This window comes from Glandiceps talaboti, chromosome 16 (assembly GCF_964340395.1).
Source record: "Glandiceps talaboti chromosome 16, keGlaTala1.1, whole genome shotgun sequence".
In the NCBI taxonomy this organism is placed as follows: domain Eukaryota; kingdom Metazoa; phylum Hemichordata; class Enteropneusta; family Spengelidae; genus Glandiceps; species Glandiceps talaboti.
Window position 1 is genome coordinate 571,771 of NC_135564.1, and position 14,118 is coordinate 585,888.

Genomic DNA, 14,118 nt, shown 5'->3' on the forward strand with positions numbered 1-14,118 from the left:
TGTCCCTGTTTCTTACATGAATTCTTTAATATTACTTATTAGTTGAAACATAACTATACATATACATATGCATGTATTACCTAGCTACCACACTAGTTACAGAACATGTCATGTAAATGCTTGGCTGTTTCACAACCAATGCTTCACTTATATTGCAGTTTGGGGCAAAAGTGAACTTGAAGGTTTCGTAACGGCAATTTTCATAGATAGTTTATAAATGAAGTTAATCTAAATTGTTCTACTCGTCATGTTATTGACACTACAAATCACCACATCTCATCAGATTCCAGTTTCTATTATACACTAGGTATGACCACCTAAAGTTCTCTAATACCGGTGACTTTATTATACATATATTAATGCCCCTATACTAATGTTACATGTCTATTTTATGTGATATAGGAAACTCATTTAAAACGTACGTTTACGATAGCTTTTCGAAGCTTGGAAATATTACCTCAAAGGTTATGAATAACCTAAACATTGCCTTAGTATCTCAAGCAAAAAACTCTATATCGGCCAGGGGGAAAACCCCAAGGACTTCCTCACCCCAGAGGTCACTCATGCATTCAACCAACAATCAGATGCACCAACAACCTTTTTACTGTCATAATGGTATTAAGCTTTTCTTAAATATTTTCACCCTATTCTAATTTGAGATGATACTGTCTTTCAAGATGTGAAATGTTTGCCAAGATAGTCTAATATTGCCTTAATCTCCAAATCTCCCCTACCAATGATACTACCATTAGATGTGCTGACCTTTACTACATGTATATAATGATGTCATTTAACTTTTTAAGAACATATTTCAACCCTATGTAAGTTATAAAGAATAGTTTATGATACTTGCTGTCTTGTAAAGCATGGATTAAGTTATTGCTTGAAAGGGTCTAAATAGCGTAAATATTGGCTATAAGAGTAAAAAACCTCCAGGGCTTGTAGGGGGAGACCCCCTAGGACCCCCCCCCCCCCAATGAGGTGTACACATCCCAGTCTCAAGATCTCCCCCCCCCCTACCTCTTACTGTCAAAATCCTATCAAACTATATTTCAAAAATATTTCAACCTTATGTAGTTGCTTTTTACATGTTGGTGCTGTCTTGTAAAGATTGGAAATGATTTTCTAAAAATGTCTGAATAGTCTCAAAATTGACTTTTCAGAGTTAAAAACCTCCTGGGCTTCTAGGGGGAGACCGAGGACCCCCATGACAGCTGTACATATTCCCTTCTCAAGCTTTCCCCCTACCTTTCACTGTCAAGATGCTATTAAACTCCTTTTCAAATATATTTACAATGTGTAGTCAATAATTATAATTATGATAGTGCTAACCCGAGATGTTATAAAGTAGATGCAAGACAGTCAAGCAGTCCACACTGAGTCACGATAAAAAAATACCTGTCACTCATGTGAATATCATATATGGGGGGGGGGGGGGGGGGTCCATCATGTTTTAGAATTAAGTGATAGGGGGGGGGTCAGCCTGTTTTGGGTTTTACAGATAGGGGGGGGGGGGGGGTCAGTGACTTTTTGTTGGCCCGATTTAAGAATCCATCGCCCCCACCCCCCACCCCCCAGGCTGGAGAAACTGACCGATCCCTAGCATCAGACCTGATGTATAACACAAGAAATTTATGTTATAAAACTCTTCATAAAAACTGACTACTCTATTTAAGTTGGCGATACTTTGACACTACAAAGTATTTTATTTAAAGCCTGTGTTGAATTTAGTTATTAGTGCATTCTTACGCAACATTTCAAACTTTCTTAATCATTCTTTCGTCACGTATTATTTAAACATTATTGTTATGCTTTGAATGTTAAGAAATGTGGCTTATTGGGGAAACTATAAAATAGGGAACCTCCATGCACACCAGCTGGAAAGTTAAGAAATGTGGCTTATTGGGGAGGTTATAAAATAGGAAACCGCCATGCACACCAGCTGGAAAGTTAAGAAATGTGGCTTATTGGCAAAACTATAAAATAGGGAACCTCCATGCACACCAGCTGGAAAGTTAAGAAATGTGGCTTATTGGGGAAACTGTAAAATAGGGAACCGCCATGCACACCAGCTGGAAAGTTAAGAAATGTGGCTTATTGGGGAGGTTATAAAATAGGGAACCTCCATGCACACCAGCTGGAAAGTTAAGAAATGTGGCTTATTGGGGAAACTATAAATTAGGGAACCTCCATGCACTCCAGCTGGGAAGAATTGTGAATAAGGTATTGTGAGATTGAGAGTCAGATGGTTGTCCGTTGATCTCATACTGTATCTTTCCATGATCAGTTCATTGCTATTGTCTTTGCCATACTTACACTATAGCGCCACCACAGGCCTTTCTGAGATCATGAGAGACTGGTCGATTTCTGTTTGTGGCTGGAGTTTCCAGGTGGATTTTTTCAATGGCACATTAAAAAGTCGCTGATCACCTTTGTAACCCAAATGGGATGACATCTTTAGAATGATGACCCATCCACATTTTATGTTTTTCAGTTTTCAAAAAAAAAAAAAAGCCTACTGGAAGCATGTTCAGGTGTCATATTATTTATTGGTACATATAATTGAAAGCTTTGACATAATTTCATATTTTACTATTGCAATATAACACCAACTGTTAACATTACTGCCATAATGTCAGATGATAGGACAGTCTGACATATAATAGGCTATACTGAAATATTCTTTTGTTGAGGGCGCTCCGTATCACTCGGTCATTTACATAAGTGATAAATAGAGCCCACACATCAAACATTCTGACTGGCTTTAACAATAGCCATAGATCTTAGCGTGAAGTTCTTCAGAGGGGTTGAATTGCCATTATCTAAGAGTAACAGCCCATACTGACTTGAAAGGAAAATCATCTCTTATCATCATATCCTAGTATGATACAATATAGACAGTGTTATAAATGACAACAATAGGAACTGAAAATACTATAAAATGGTCTAACATATCAAAACAGTTCTTGATCTCTTCTTCAAATGTCAATACATGTGATGTCTTATGCAATAGATGCAAGGTAATCTTTCACTTCAGCTGGGGTAAGTCGACGGAATCCTGTTTCATTACATATTCCAATCTCAATGTTATCTTCTGTCATTTGCCCTTCAAAACTCTCCTGCAAAAAACCAAATAAATGATTTATGAATATTTTGTTATTTTTGTTACATGTAAAACTGCACGTGTCTAACTTCGAGTGTTAGATGTGCCGTGTCATTCAGCTCTAACCAGTCTTCTCTTTACTGGCCAATAGGTATGGCATGATAAGCTTTATGGCCCAGATATGGTTTTGTGCACTGAGGTTATATGGATGAAGGGCCAAACTTTAGGAGGGCCCATAAGCCATAATACCAAGTGTTCAACATCAAATCTAATTCAGTGAAAAGCTATTTTGCACAAGTCTTTGCTGTGTGTTGAGAAATTAGTCTCTCCCTGTGTAACTGAGTGTTGTGATGCTTGGAAACTATGACATCCATCGTAGAACATCAACTCCCTGCTCCCAACTCTATTACAGTTCTAAGAATGAAGCACACACATACACACAGTAATTTGGGTTCAAATAGATTTTTGGTAATGCTAAAACCAGTGGCAGTGTCTATCAATATGTGAAAGTGTTTAGCTGAAACCATGTAGATTTTCATAGTAAATAAGTAAGGGAAATTTGCTGTTCTCTCTCATATTTACCTAAACAGTAAGACATATCATTTCCACTATGAATAATGTTGAACAGTTACATATACTGTCATAATTATAATAGAGTTGAAAGGTTGCAGTTTTGAACTACATTGGACAATCAACATGTTAAATTGTAATGCTGAACTTTCATATGTAGTTGAGAGTCGACAGATGAACACTAAATGTACATCAGATTATGGTCAATTTTGTCTTTAAACTTACTTTGAGTGTAAGTATAGCTGTATGTACTGCATCTTCTAACTCCAGATCTTCATTATATCTTTTTTCCAGGAATGTTTTCCCATTTACAAAATTCTTTCCCATTGCAGTGGCTTTCCATGCAAAATAAGCCCCAGACGGATCACATTGAAATAAATAGGGTTTCTTTTCATCCTCACTCCAGCCTGCTACGAGTAATGACACACCAAATGGACGTACACCACTATGGGAAAATAGAAATTAAAAAAGTTACCCCAATTTCAGTCATTTTTACCCTCCACAAGGGATGAAAAGTCTGTGTGTGTGTGTGTGTGTGTGTGTGCGTGTGTGTGTGTGTGTGTGTGTGTGTGTGTGTGTGTGTGTGTGTGTGTGTGTGTGTGTGTGTGCTTGTCTGTGTCTGTCTGTATCACTGTTTTCTGGAAGATGGCTGGCTCATTCCAAATGTAATTTGGTGCACATATTCTTTAGGGTAATGGCTAGAACTGATTAGGTTTTGAAAAACAGCATGAATATTAATGAGCAATTTATGTAATTTAAGTTTTTCCTAATTTGCTTATAGATTAATAGATAAATCCATATAATCTCTTCTTTGATCAAAATTGAAAACGTTTTCATATATAAATTTTTCAATATTGAGGAGTGAGTTTGCTGCCAGAATGCAGTGCATTTATTAACATGTCTGTAAATTTAAATAATTTCATTTAAAAAACCATTACACCTGTTCTACTACATACTTAGATTGATATCACAAACTCCATTCAGATTTCTTATAGTTTGGCACACCTTTTTGTCAATTGCGGAAGTATATCATGTACTATAGCCAAGATTTTTGCATTCCAGCAATTATTATGTGTAGGAAAAAATCAAGACTGTCCTTACAGAAGGCATTCATTCAGTTTAAATCTGGTCTGAAGAAGAATCAAGTACCAGATAACTGAAAATGGGGGCTGAAACTTTTCATAATGTATGCCTACAGCATGGCAATACAAGAAACAGTTAATCACAGACTTGGGTGTTAATGGACTTCAAAAAGAAGAACCAGACCTACATGTATAGGAATTAGCATGAATGTCATCAACTTGGGAAGGGATGATTTTCAAAGTACATCACAATACTGTCTTAGCACCCCTAGTGGCCACACTGTGTAATCTTTTAGATTACTGGAATATGATGCTAATGTACTGAAGTTGTCTGTCTCACTCAGCTTTGTATCAACTCCAGTAGCAACTCCAGTAGATTGTTCAAAGCCAGCATACCCTCTACTGAGGGAGAACATTTTTTGTTGTGGGTCAAACAGATAAAAACGGGGGTTTCTTGCAAGTCACCACATAATAAGGATAGGGGAACACCAAACAAATTTTGGTGGACGGCACGGGTCACAAAAATTGCTGTCATTCAGTGATGCATCAAACTGGCTGAGCGGGCACACTGTCTAAAGTATTGCTAAATTGTATGGCATGGTAAATATTTAATTGTTAACATAGACCCACTTACCCAGATTGTGTATATTCCTGCATTACTGATGCTATTCTCCCTACAAGCTGTGATGTTGGTATCTGTTCATTATATGTCAGATAATACTGCTGTGCAATTTTTCTTGCTCTTCGAACTAGAACCCTGTTATGTAAGGAAATGAAATGAAGAAAGGAAGTTATTGTAACTAGCTACACATTCTGTTGTCTTCAGACTTTTATACATAGGAGCAAGTTAGTTAGTATATACCATTCTATGATGTCTTAATTAATATGGAAACTGAGGCAATCTTTTGTTATGGACATTTTCTATACCTACCATTATCTTAATGAACCATTACTGCAGGAGGATACTCATGGCATATCATACAAACACTAACACCACCTTATGCATCATACCATGACCATTGAGGGTCATGGCACCATTCCCAGGATAAAGGCGAGTGGCTGTCAGTCATCAAAATATTGCAAGTACCTGATATTTTTACTGCACTGTTGGTTGATGAAATTAACTTTGTTGAGACTTCTACACACTGAATGAAATTATTCAAACCTTATTATTGTTTTCATGGGAGGGCACTGTTGATGTGTGAGTCCTTACCTGTAGTCTGGTCCCATACCACTGTATATCATACCAACATTCTTTGTTATACTTTCCACTTTGTGGACACTGTGTTCATCATATAGTATGGATTTCTGTTTCTTCTCTGTTGCAACCACGACACCATTAGATGCTTTTATACCGACACTTGGAGCACCAGCTGCAACAGCATTGAGTGCATACTCTATTTGCACTAGCTTGCCAGAGGGGCTGGAGTCAAAGAAAAATTAGTCAGATAACTATCAGGGTTCATGAACTCCTAGAAACTCCTAACAAGTCCTGGAAAAATGTGTTCAACTCCTGGAAAATTGAATGACTGACTGATCAACTTTAGGTCCTAAAATGTTGATTAGATCATGATTAGATGGGCCAATGACTCAGTGAGAAATGTGCATTAAAAGCAGGCGTGCTGACAAATACAATATATTTCACTTATCAATACTCCTGGAAAATTCAGGAAGTTTATTTGACTGCTCCTGGATAACTGATGAAAAACTCTGCGCGGGGCCAGGAATTTTATTTGACTTTAAAATTAAATGTGTGAACTGTGACTGTAATGTTGGAGGTTTACTATTATTACATTATCTTTCTTAATTGAAAAGATTACACCCTCTAATACATTATTCTGAATAAAATCATAGATGATACCATTGTTGTTAAGTTACAATCATAGAAAGGAAAGGAAAGATCAAAGAATATTTGAAATAATAAATGATGAAATAAAAAAACTTGCTACAACATTTGATATTTTATTCATAAATATCTCAATGCTATCCTGATGCTGTGCACAATAATTATACCATTAAGCTAGTAAATCTCTACAAAGATTAAATTGATGTAATTGTAACTATAAATGCACAAGAACAGAACATATAACATAACAAATGAAATACTAGCAGAAAGGTTTGTTAGCTTCTGTGCTGGAAAGAAGTACAATGGGAAAGAGTAACTCACTGAAGTTGGCATTCATACAAGATACCATAAATGTTAATAAATAGTCACAAAATCACACCTTGTTAATGTAAAATCGTAGAATAACAACAAAATGAAATGTCAGTGATATGTCAACGTGCATGCATTGTGAACTATTACTGTTGTGTACAGTGTAGTGAGTTTGCAAAAAACTCAAGCATTGGCTGAAAGAAGGGTTTCTACAAAGTAAGACAAAATATTCCACGAAAATTTCGGAGATAAAAATTATTGAACAAATTTTGTATTCTAAGCGTGTAATGTATCGTCCAGCCAAAAAACTACCTGAGACATTGAATGCAAAATTACCTGAATGTGGTCAACGAGAAACTGTACCGCTCCGACATCTTGAAAAGTGAATTGTGGGAAATAGGTAAGGTCACCGGAATTCACTATTTTATTCAAGGGATGCTAGGTCATACGTTTTATATATTTTAAGTATTCAATCATTATATATCAGAGTTTGAGCCTACACCATTGGAATAGTGATATAAATAGAAAAAATTGTCATCCTCAATAATTCCATTGTATTTTTTATCACAACTTTTGCGTAACATATCATTTCATACTTACCACATCACCTGTCATGGGTATAGTTGAGTCCACCAGAAAATATGGCGGCGCACATGCTTGCAACAAGACTTCGTCTAGTTCTACAAAATCTTGAGTCCAAACTACGGGATGTATTCCCTTTTCATCCCCCAATAGGTTAGTATGAGTGATTCAGCCTTACTGGTGAAATGTGTGCAATACAAGGATGGTAATGCACTGTGCATGAGTGTGCGGCTCGCTCTGTGTTGAGTCATAGATCCTACACTAGGCTACAGTACAGTTCTACTAACTTCTAGGTCGAGAGCACAGGGGCGTGTAATATTTCTTAGATTGTTGTTTTCCAGGTCTACAGACTAAATATAACAACCTTTTGAATATATATTCCTACCTGTACAGGGAAAGAGATATTTATAGTATACGTAGTACTATAGATCGATACATTTGTAGCAGCAAGATTCGTATGATATTTTCCGAAGAAAACGGAAATCTAAGCAATAATACACGCCCCTGTGGTCGAGAGAAGGATGATCATAAAAATACGAAATTCATGCATATAGTAGCAATGATACCCTTTATGGTAAACCATGGAGGTAGTCCTTCCTACCATGGAAGTATGAATACATAATGAGTGATGATGACAGCCTGTTATTACTAGTGACATGCGCTGTTGTGCTTTGCTCACTATGGGACAAACATAATTAACACCTTTCGTCAGGGCCTTGACTATACTGTGAGAGGAGGTATAAATCATAACGATACTGTATAGGAACTAGACTATCCATGGCCTGAGACTCTTGCATACAGAGTAAGTCGTTCCTTTCTTCTCCATCCTGCCGTGGAGGTATAAGGGGATACCTCCATGGTCCTGCAAAGAGACAACCATGAATCCTGGGTTTACCAGAAATGCTGGTAACTGAAGAATTAATATGCTCAGTGGTAAAATATTAGCAATAAATTGAATATTTAATGATTTTACCTCGCCATGGCTACAAAAGTCCAGTTCCTATGACCAAAAATTCCAAAATCACAGGTTCAACCGCAATTTCAGGGCTTCCTCCTAGCTGCAATAAATGTAGCATTTGCGGTGATTTTCAGGGTTTTTTCTGCTGTTTTTGTGCATTTTATCGCTCCGATGTTTAACCGGAAGCAAATGCTACAATTCCTGTAATGTAAATGCAAATAGATGGAAGCGATTCAGATCAAAATCGCGAAGTTGGGTGAATCTTTCTGCTAAATTACGCTGTACCTGCCAAAAAATCTGACATTTCCTAACTCCAACATGAATTACAGAGAATTCAAGACCCAAGAAATGTTCAGAGGTACCCCGATCCATCAAAATCGGCAAAAGTAGCAATGCATGCAGCATTTGATATGTGTAGTACACTGACATCTCGCTCACGTTTTCAGCGTGATCTCGTCTATTTGTGTTTACATTACAGGAATCGTAGTGTTTGCTTCCAGTTAACATTAGAATGACAAAAGGCACAAAAACAGCACAAAAACCCCTCAAAATCACAGCAAACGCTACAATTATCGCAGCTAGGCTTCCTCCTTACATATGATGCCATATTGGATGTTGTGATCACATGTTGAGCGAAACACATGCACTGTCTGCAAGCAGGACTAATATTCCTAGTACAAAAGTATATGGTGCAATAAATGAAATTACTGTAACTTTGAAAATTGATCAAAGTCTGAAAATCATGTCATATTATTTTGTTCTCAGCTCCTGCCTTGGCAGTGACAGGGTCAAACAATCTGCAGGATAAAGCAAACCAAACCAATACTGGGTTTGATATAAAAAGTTTATGGAATGGAATACTTTGGGCAGTACCAAAGTCAAAAAGATCATTAGAAAGAAGAAGAACTCGGAGAAGGGCTTTTGAAAAGAGAATTCATCCCAGACAAGACATTATACCATGTGAAGTTTGTGGACAACCCAAATTAATGTATCATTTATGTGGGTGAGTGGTTTGTAGCACTGATATTCAGTGTTTGTAGACAACCCAAATTAATATATCATTTGTGTGGGTGAGTGGTTTGTAGCACTGATATTCAGTGTTTGTAGACAACCCAAATTATTTTATCATATGGCTGGGTACAACTAGGTTCTCTCTTTCAAATTCTGTCCAAGAACTTTTGCCAATGACAAGCAAATGTCAGCCTTAGAGACCAAACTAGTCAAATCCTGATAATTCATGGAAACCCAACAAAAAATAATTGAAATCTCAGTAATAGATATTACCTACTCCCTAACATGCAGAAACAAGTCATAATGAATGAAAGAATGTATACAGGAAAAGGTACAGTCTTGGTTCATATATATCATTGCATCAATGCAATAAGGTCATATCTGCTACACAATTATATAGCAGATATGACCTTATTGCACTGACACAATGATATACTGGAAAAGATAGTGTTTCAGTTCACTCTTTGAATTCTGGTTAATCTCAGGACATTCAAAAATACAGTTGTATAATTAAAGCAATTGAAATGTACCGGTACTTTATACACCTGATATGAATATAATAAATGAGTGTGGCACATAGTGTTATCATTTCACTTGAGTGTTTGGGATGTGTGACAACTAAAACCACCGTCATATACCAAAGCCTCTTTTACGGCACCGCCCAAAACGCACTGTCACGGAAGAAATAACAGCTCTAGTGTGCGAGAATGAACTAAAACAGTATCATAATAGATGTTACATAATAAATTCAAAATTCTATTATTTCTCTTTCAGCCATTGTGTTCAGAAAGTAAGAACTGAAACAGAAGCAATTAGAGAAAAGTTAGGAGAAGAATGGCATTGGAATATTCCGCAAACAGAGACACTTGTTTTGTATGAAGGAGAGTCTGTAACTAATACAGATAAAAACAAACACATTGTAGAAATGAAAAAGAAGAGACCATCATGGTTCAGTAAGGAACTCTACGAAGAAAGGAAGTCTTGATCTACAAGATAGATGATCTATTAATATATTTCATAATATTTCTTGTCAAATTTGATGACTTAGTGCTATGCATTGTTAATGTGGTCATATGGATGACAAAAAGTCACAAATGTGTATTTATTTGGGATTTTTCTTTCTTAAGAAGACAACTCTATTATGTGCTCCAACTTGTAAAAACGTGAAATAGCATCAATCGACCAAGTCTGTGTTTGTAACTCAATAAATTACAAGAAGCTAAAAACTGAAAAGTTTGTTATTGTACATACAACAGCCGTGATGATATTTTACACATTTTTTTAGTGTTTTGCACTTTTTTTGAGTTAAAAAGGCTTAGTATATGTTATTTCACAGTTTTTTCCAACTATAGTTGATTTATTAATTGAAATCCAAACTCAGTACCCATTCATCATCCATTTGACCACTTTAACAATATTGAAATAAGAGGAATAAGTAGCAATATAGAATCTTGTAGTCTGACTTGTGTTGCCATTGTTAGCTGAACAAAGTTGTTTACTGGTAGTCACATTTATTTCAAGACTTCAAAGACAAATGGATAGATTACCAACATTATATGGGGACATTGTGTCTAGCCTGTTATATGTTATACTTAGTGAAATGACTTAGAGATGAAAAGTGGGCTAGCATACTGGTGCTGTTTGGCTATCACATACTAACTATCGGTACTATTCTACTAGTGAAAGTCCAAATAAAGATTTCTACAAACTATATAACAAGTATGTCAATTGTTAATTGACCAGTAACTTGGAAAGTTTCTTAAGAGAGACGGAGTTAAAGTGGTCATATGGATTGGGTATGCATTGGAATTTTAATTCATAAAACAATTTTATCATGACTTCCTTCTCGAGAAATCAATGTGAAACAACGTCAAGTGCGTTTAGAACTCCATAAATTGGAAAAGATTAATGTGTAAAATGTTTGTTGTCCCTACAATAACAAACTTTTGATAAAATTGTTTTATTTAAGTGTAAAATAAATAAATACCCAATCCAATTCCTCGTCCATATGGCCACTTTATTTTGTATGACTGGTATGTAGCAAGACTTTGAAACTATGGAATATGAATAATTTTGGCCTTGTGAATAAACCATAGACTGACTTTCATTTGAAACCACTTGGAGACGTGTTTAGTAGTCATACATCATTACATGTATGTGGATGGGATTTTCTGGGATGCAGTGCTTTTTAGATGTGTGTAATTGTACGTGATACCTATAGTACTACACATATTGCATTAACACCCCACCCCCCCTCCCCCAGTACTTCACCAAAAACTGTGAATGTGGTGCATGCTGTGCTGTTATGTAACAAGCTATGCATGTACAAGTGTGTAGTGATGGGGAAATTTATCTGATTGTGTCCATAGTGATTATTATAATATACCTAGTGATAATGCTGTGCCATGATTCGCTAGAATCAGTCACGTGATAGGAAAATAGAATGACTATTTCCCTCGGGGAATAGTTCCATCAACTATTACATGGTCACGTGACCACCACGAGTTCACAGCAGGTGAAAATGGCAGCTTCTGACGAGTTCACAGCATGAGGTATATTATAAAACACATTGCCTGGCCTATATTCGGGCTATATAGCCCTCATGGCCAGGCAATATGTGTTCACTATAATGACTGCTTTATCTTTACAGAGAAACTTAGTCACAAGTAGCTAGTTTTAGCACAGCTTGTGACTGGCAAACTTGATGGCTTGTTAGAATCAGTTGTAGAAGGAACTACATGTACAGTAAAGGAAGTGTCGGTATGTTTTGATGCAAGTAGAAGTCTACCCCTCAGACACATGTACAGTTAGTACACACAATACTACTTTCTCATTTCCAGTCAAATTACTTTTAATTGTTTTTTAAAATTTCAAACATCAACATTGCAAAGTTTTTTTTTGTTTAGGTACCATAAAGTAATTATGTAGTACCTTAATAAAACTAATGGTATACTGTACACACATATCATTCTGAGTTTTTGATAAGGAAATATATTACAAAAGATGATACTGATAGTTTAAAAATTTCAATATACATATGACAGTGTTACTTGATGGCACTTTTTGATGTTGCTCAGTAATTTCTCCTTCTACACTCTGAAGTCAGTAGGTGTGGAAGATGGAATGTGTTGATTGTATCTTTCAGTTTTGACAAAGTGCACCTGGCTCTATTCTAGCATATTACAGATATTCTTTCTAGAGTTGATCTACTTAGCCTGCAATGGTTCATGTTCAGTGATGACCTGGACAATATTACAGATTTTTATGACCACTAGCTTAGAAATTGCCGTGGTCTCATGTCTCAAACTAATAATATCCAAACCCAAAACATTGTTCACTTATGATTGTCTGTCTTCAGCCATTGGCAAAACTCTACCTTGGCTGCTAAAATACATTGTTGTTGGTGGTGGGCCTCTTCATATTCAACTGGGTAAGTGGAATGTGTGGGGCTTGTTTCCATAGCAAGCTGGGTGAGTGAGCTGGCAAACATTCTCTCCACTCAGTTTGTGAACTTGGTATCATCAATATCAGTAATTTTCATGGATGCCATACTTAGAGGCTGATTGGATTAACAAGTCACATGATGCCAATATTATGTTGACTGTTAAATTACCAGGATATGACCTTTGAACATCAACAAGGATATGTTAATTTCATGCTGAATTTTTCTCATGGTGAACAAATAATGACAAAATTGATAATATTGAACTTAAAATGCTCATAAGATTAACCACCAAGCTTTATATGAAGGTTACAGGGTATATGGAGCCCCATGAATACCTGTATTTTAGTCTATCACTTAGCTGACTGATTACCACCCAGCTTTCTATGAAGGTTACATGTAGCCCCATTAATACCTGTATTTTACAGTCTATTACTTAGCTGACTGATTACCACCAAGCTTTCTATGAAGGCTACATGTCACTTGGCTGACTGATAAAAATTGGGGAATTAAAGTAATCATCCAATAAACCTTTTTTTTTTGCACTTTACGTTCTAAGTTGGCAATTTCTGAGCTAAAATAGGATATAAACAGGAAACAGCAAGACAATATTCAAGTCTGCAAGGCCACATGACTAACAAATGTAAATATACACCTATAAGAGCAACACTGCAAGTTTTTTGGGTTTTTAAAAAAAAAAAAGAAGTAGTATGTCAACTTCTTACCATAATGACATCTTGGATTAACAGAGAAGAAACATGATATGGTTTTCAGCATTTTGGTCAATACATGCAAATACTGAAGTTTTAAAAAGGTGATTTTTTTTTCATATATCTTCTTTAGCCAAAACATCTCTTATTCACAGGAATTTAAATATACATTACTAATTAAATTTTGAAAGTTCTAAGGAGCATTAGGTGGTAATATTGTTTGACTTTAAAATAGTCATTAGTGGTGCTCCAATAATTTGCATGAAGCACTTCTACATCTGCATTTTAGTCTTAAAAAATAAACAGGGCAGTGTTAAATATTGATGATAAAAAAGAAGAAAAAACAGTATGACATTAATCCTTAGAATGCCATGAATTTTTAATATATATGGTAACAATATGACCAACCAACCCCACTCCCCAGAAATTTATCTTTTTATATCCAAGATGCAGAGTACGATCAACTCAATTTTGATTTGGGGGTGGGGGTCACTTTAAATCCAAC

At 36.0% G+C, this 14,118-nt stretch overlaps 2 protein-coding genes across 2 annotated transcripts; one reads left to right on the forward strand and one right to left on the reverse strand.

Annotated features, from left to right (window-relative positions):
* Positions 1-2,545: 2,545 nt before the first annotated feature.
* On the reverse strand, positions 2,546-7,292 carry LOC144447372 (proteasome subunit alpha type-2). Its single transcript, XM_078137357.1, has 5 exons — positions 7,247-7,292; positions 5,969-6,178; positions 5,390-5,512; positions 3,899-4,118; positions 2,546-3,119 (listed from the first exon to the last, which is right to left on the reverse strand). Exons 1-5 carry the CDS (start codon positions 7,282-7,284, stop codon positions 3,003-3,005), a joined length of 708 nt encoding a protein of 235 aa, XP_077993483.1. The 5' UTR covers positions 7,285-7,292; the 3' UTR covers positions 2,546-3,002.
* Positions 7,293-7,549: 257 nt separating this feature from the next.
* On the forward strand, positions 7,550-11,463 carry LOC144447621 (large ribosomal subunit protein bL32m-like). The gene is made up of 3 exons (XM_078137697.1): positions 7,550-7,645; positions 9,216-9,453; positions 10,236-11,463. The coding sequence occupies exons 1-3, from the start codon at positions 7,552-7,554 to the stop codon at positions 10,444-10,446; spliced, it is 543 nt and encodes a 180-aa protein (XP_077993823.1). The 5' UTR covers positions 7,550-7,551; the 3' UTR covers positions 10,447-11,463.
* Positions 11,464-14,118: the final 2,655 nt, after the last annotated feature.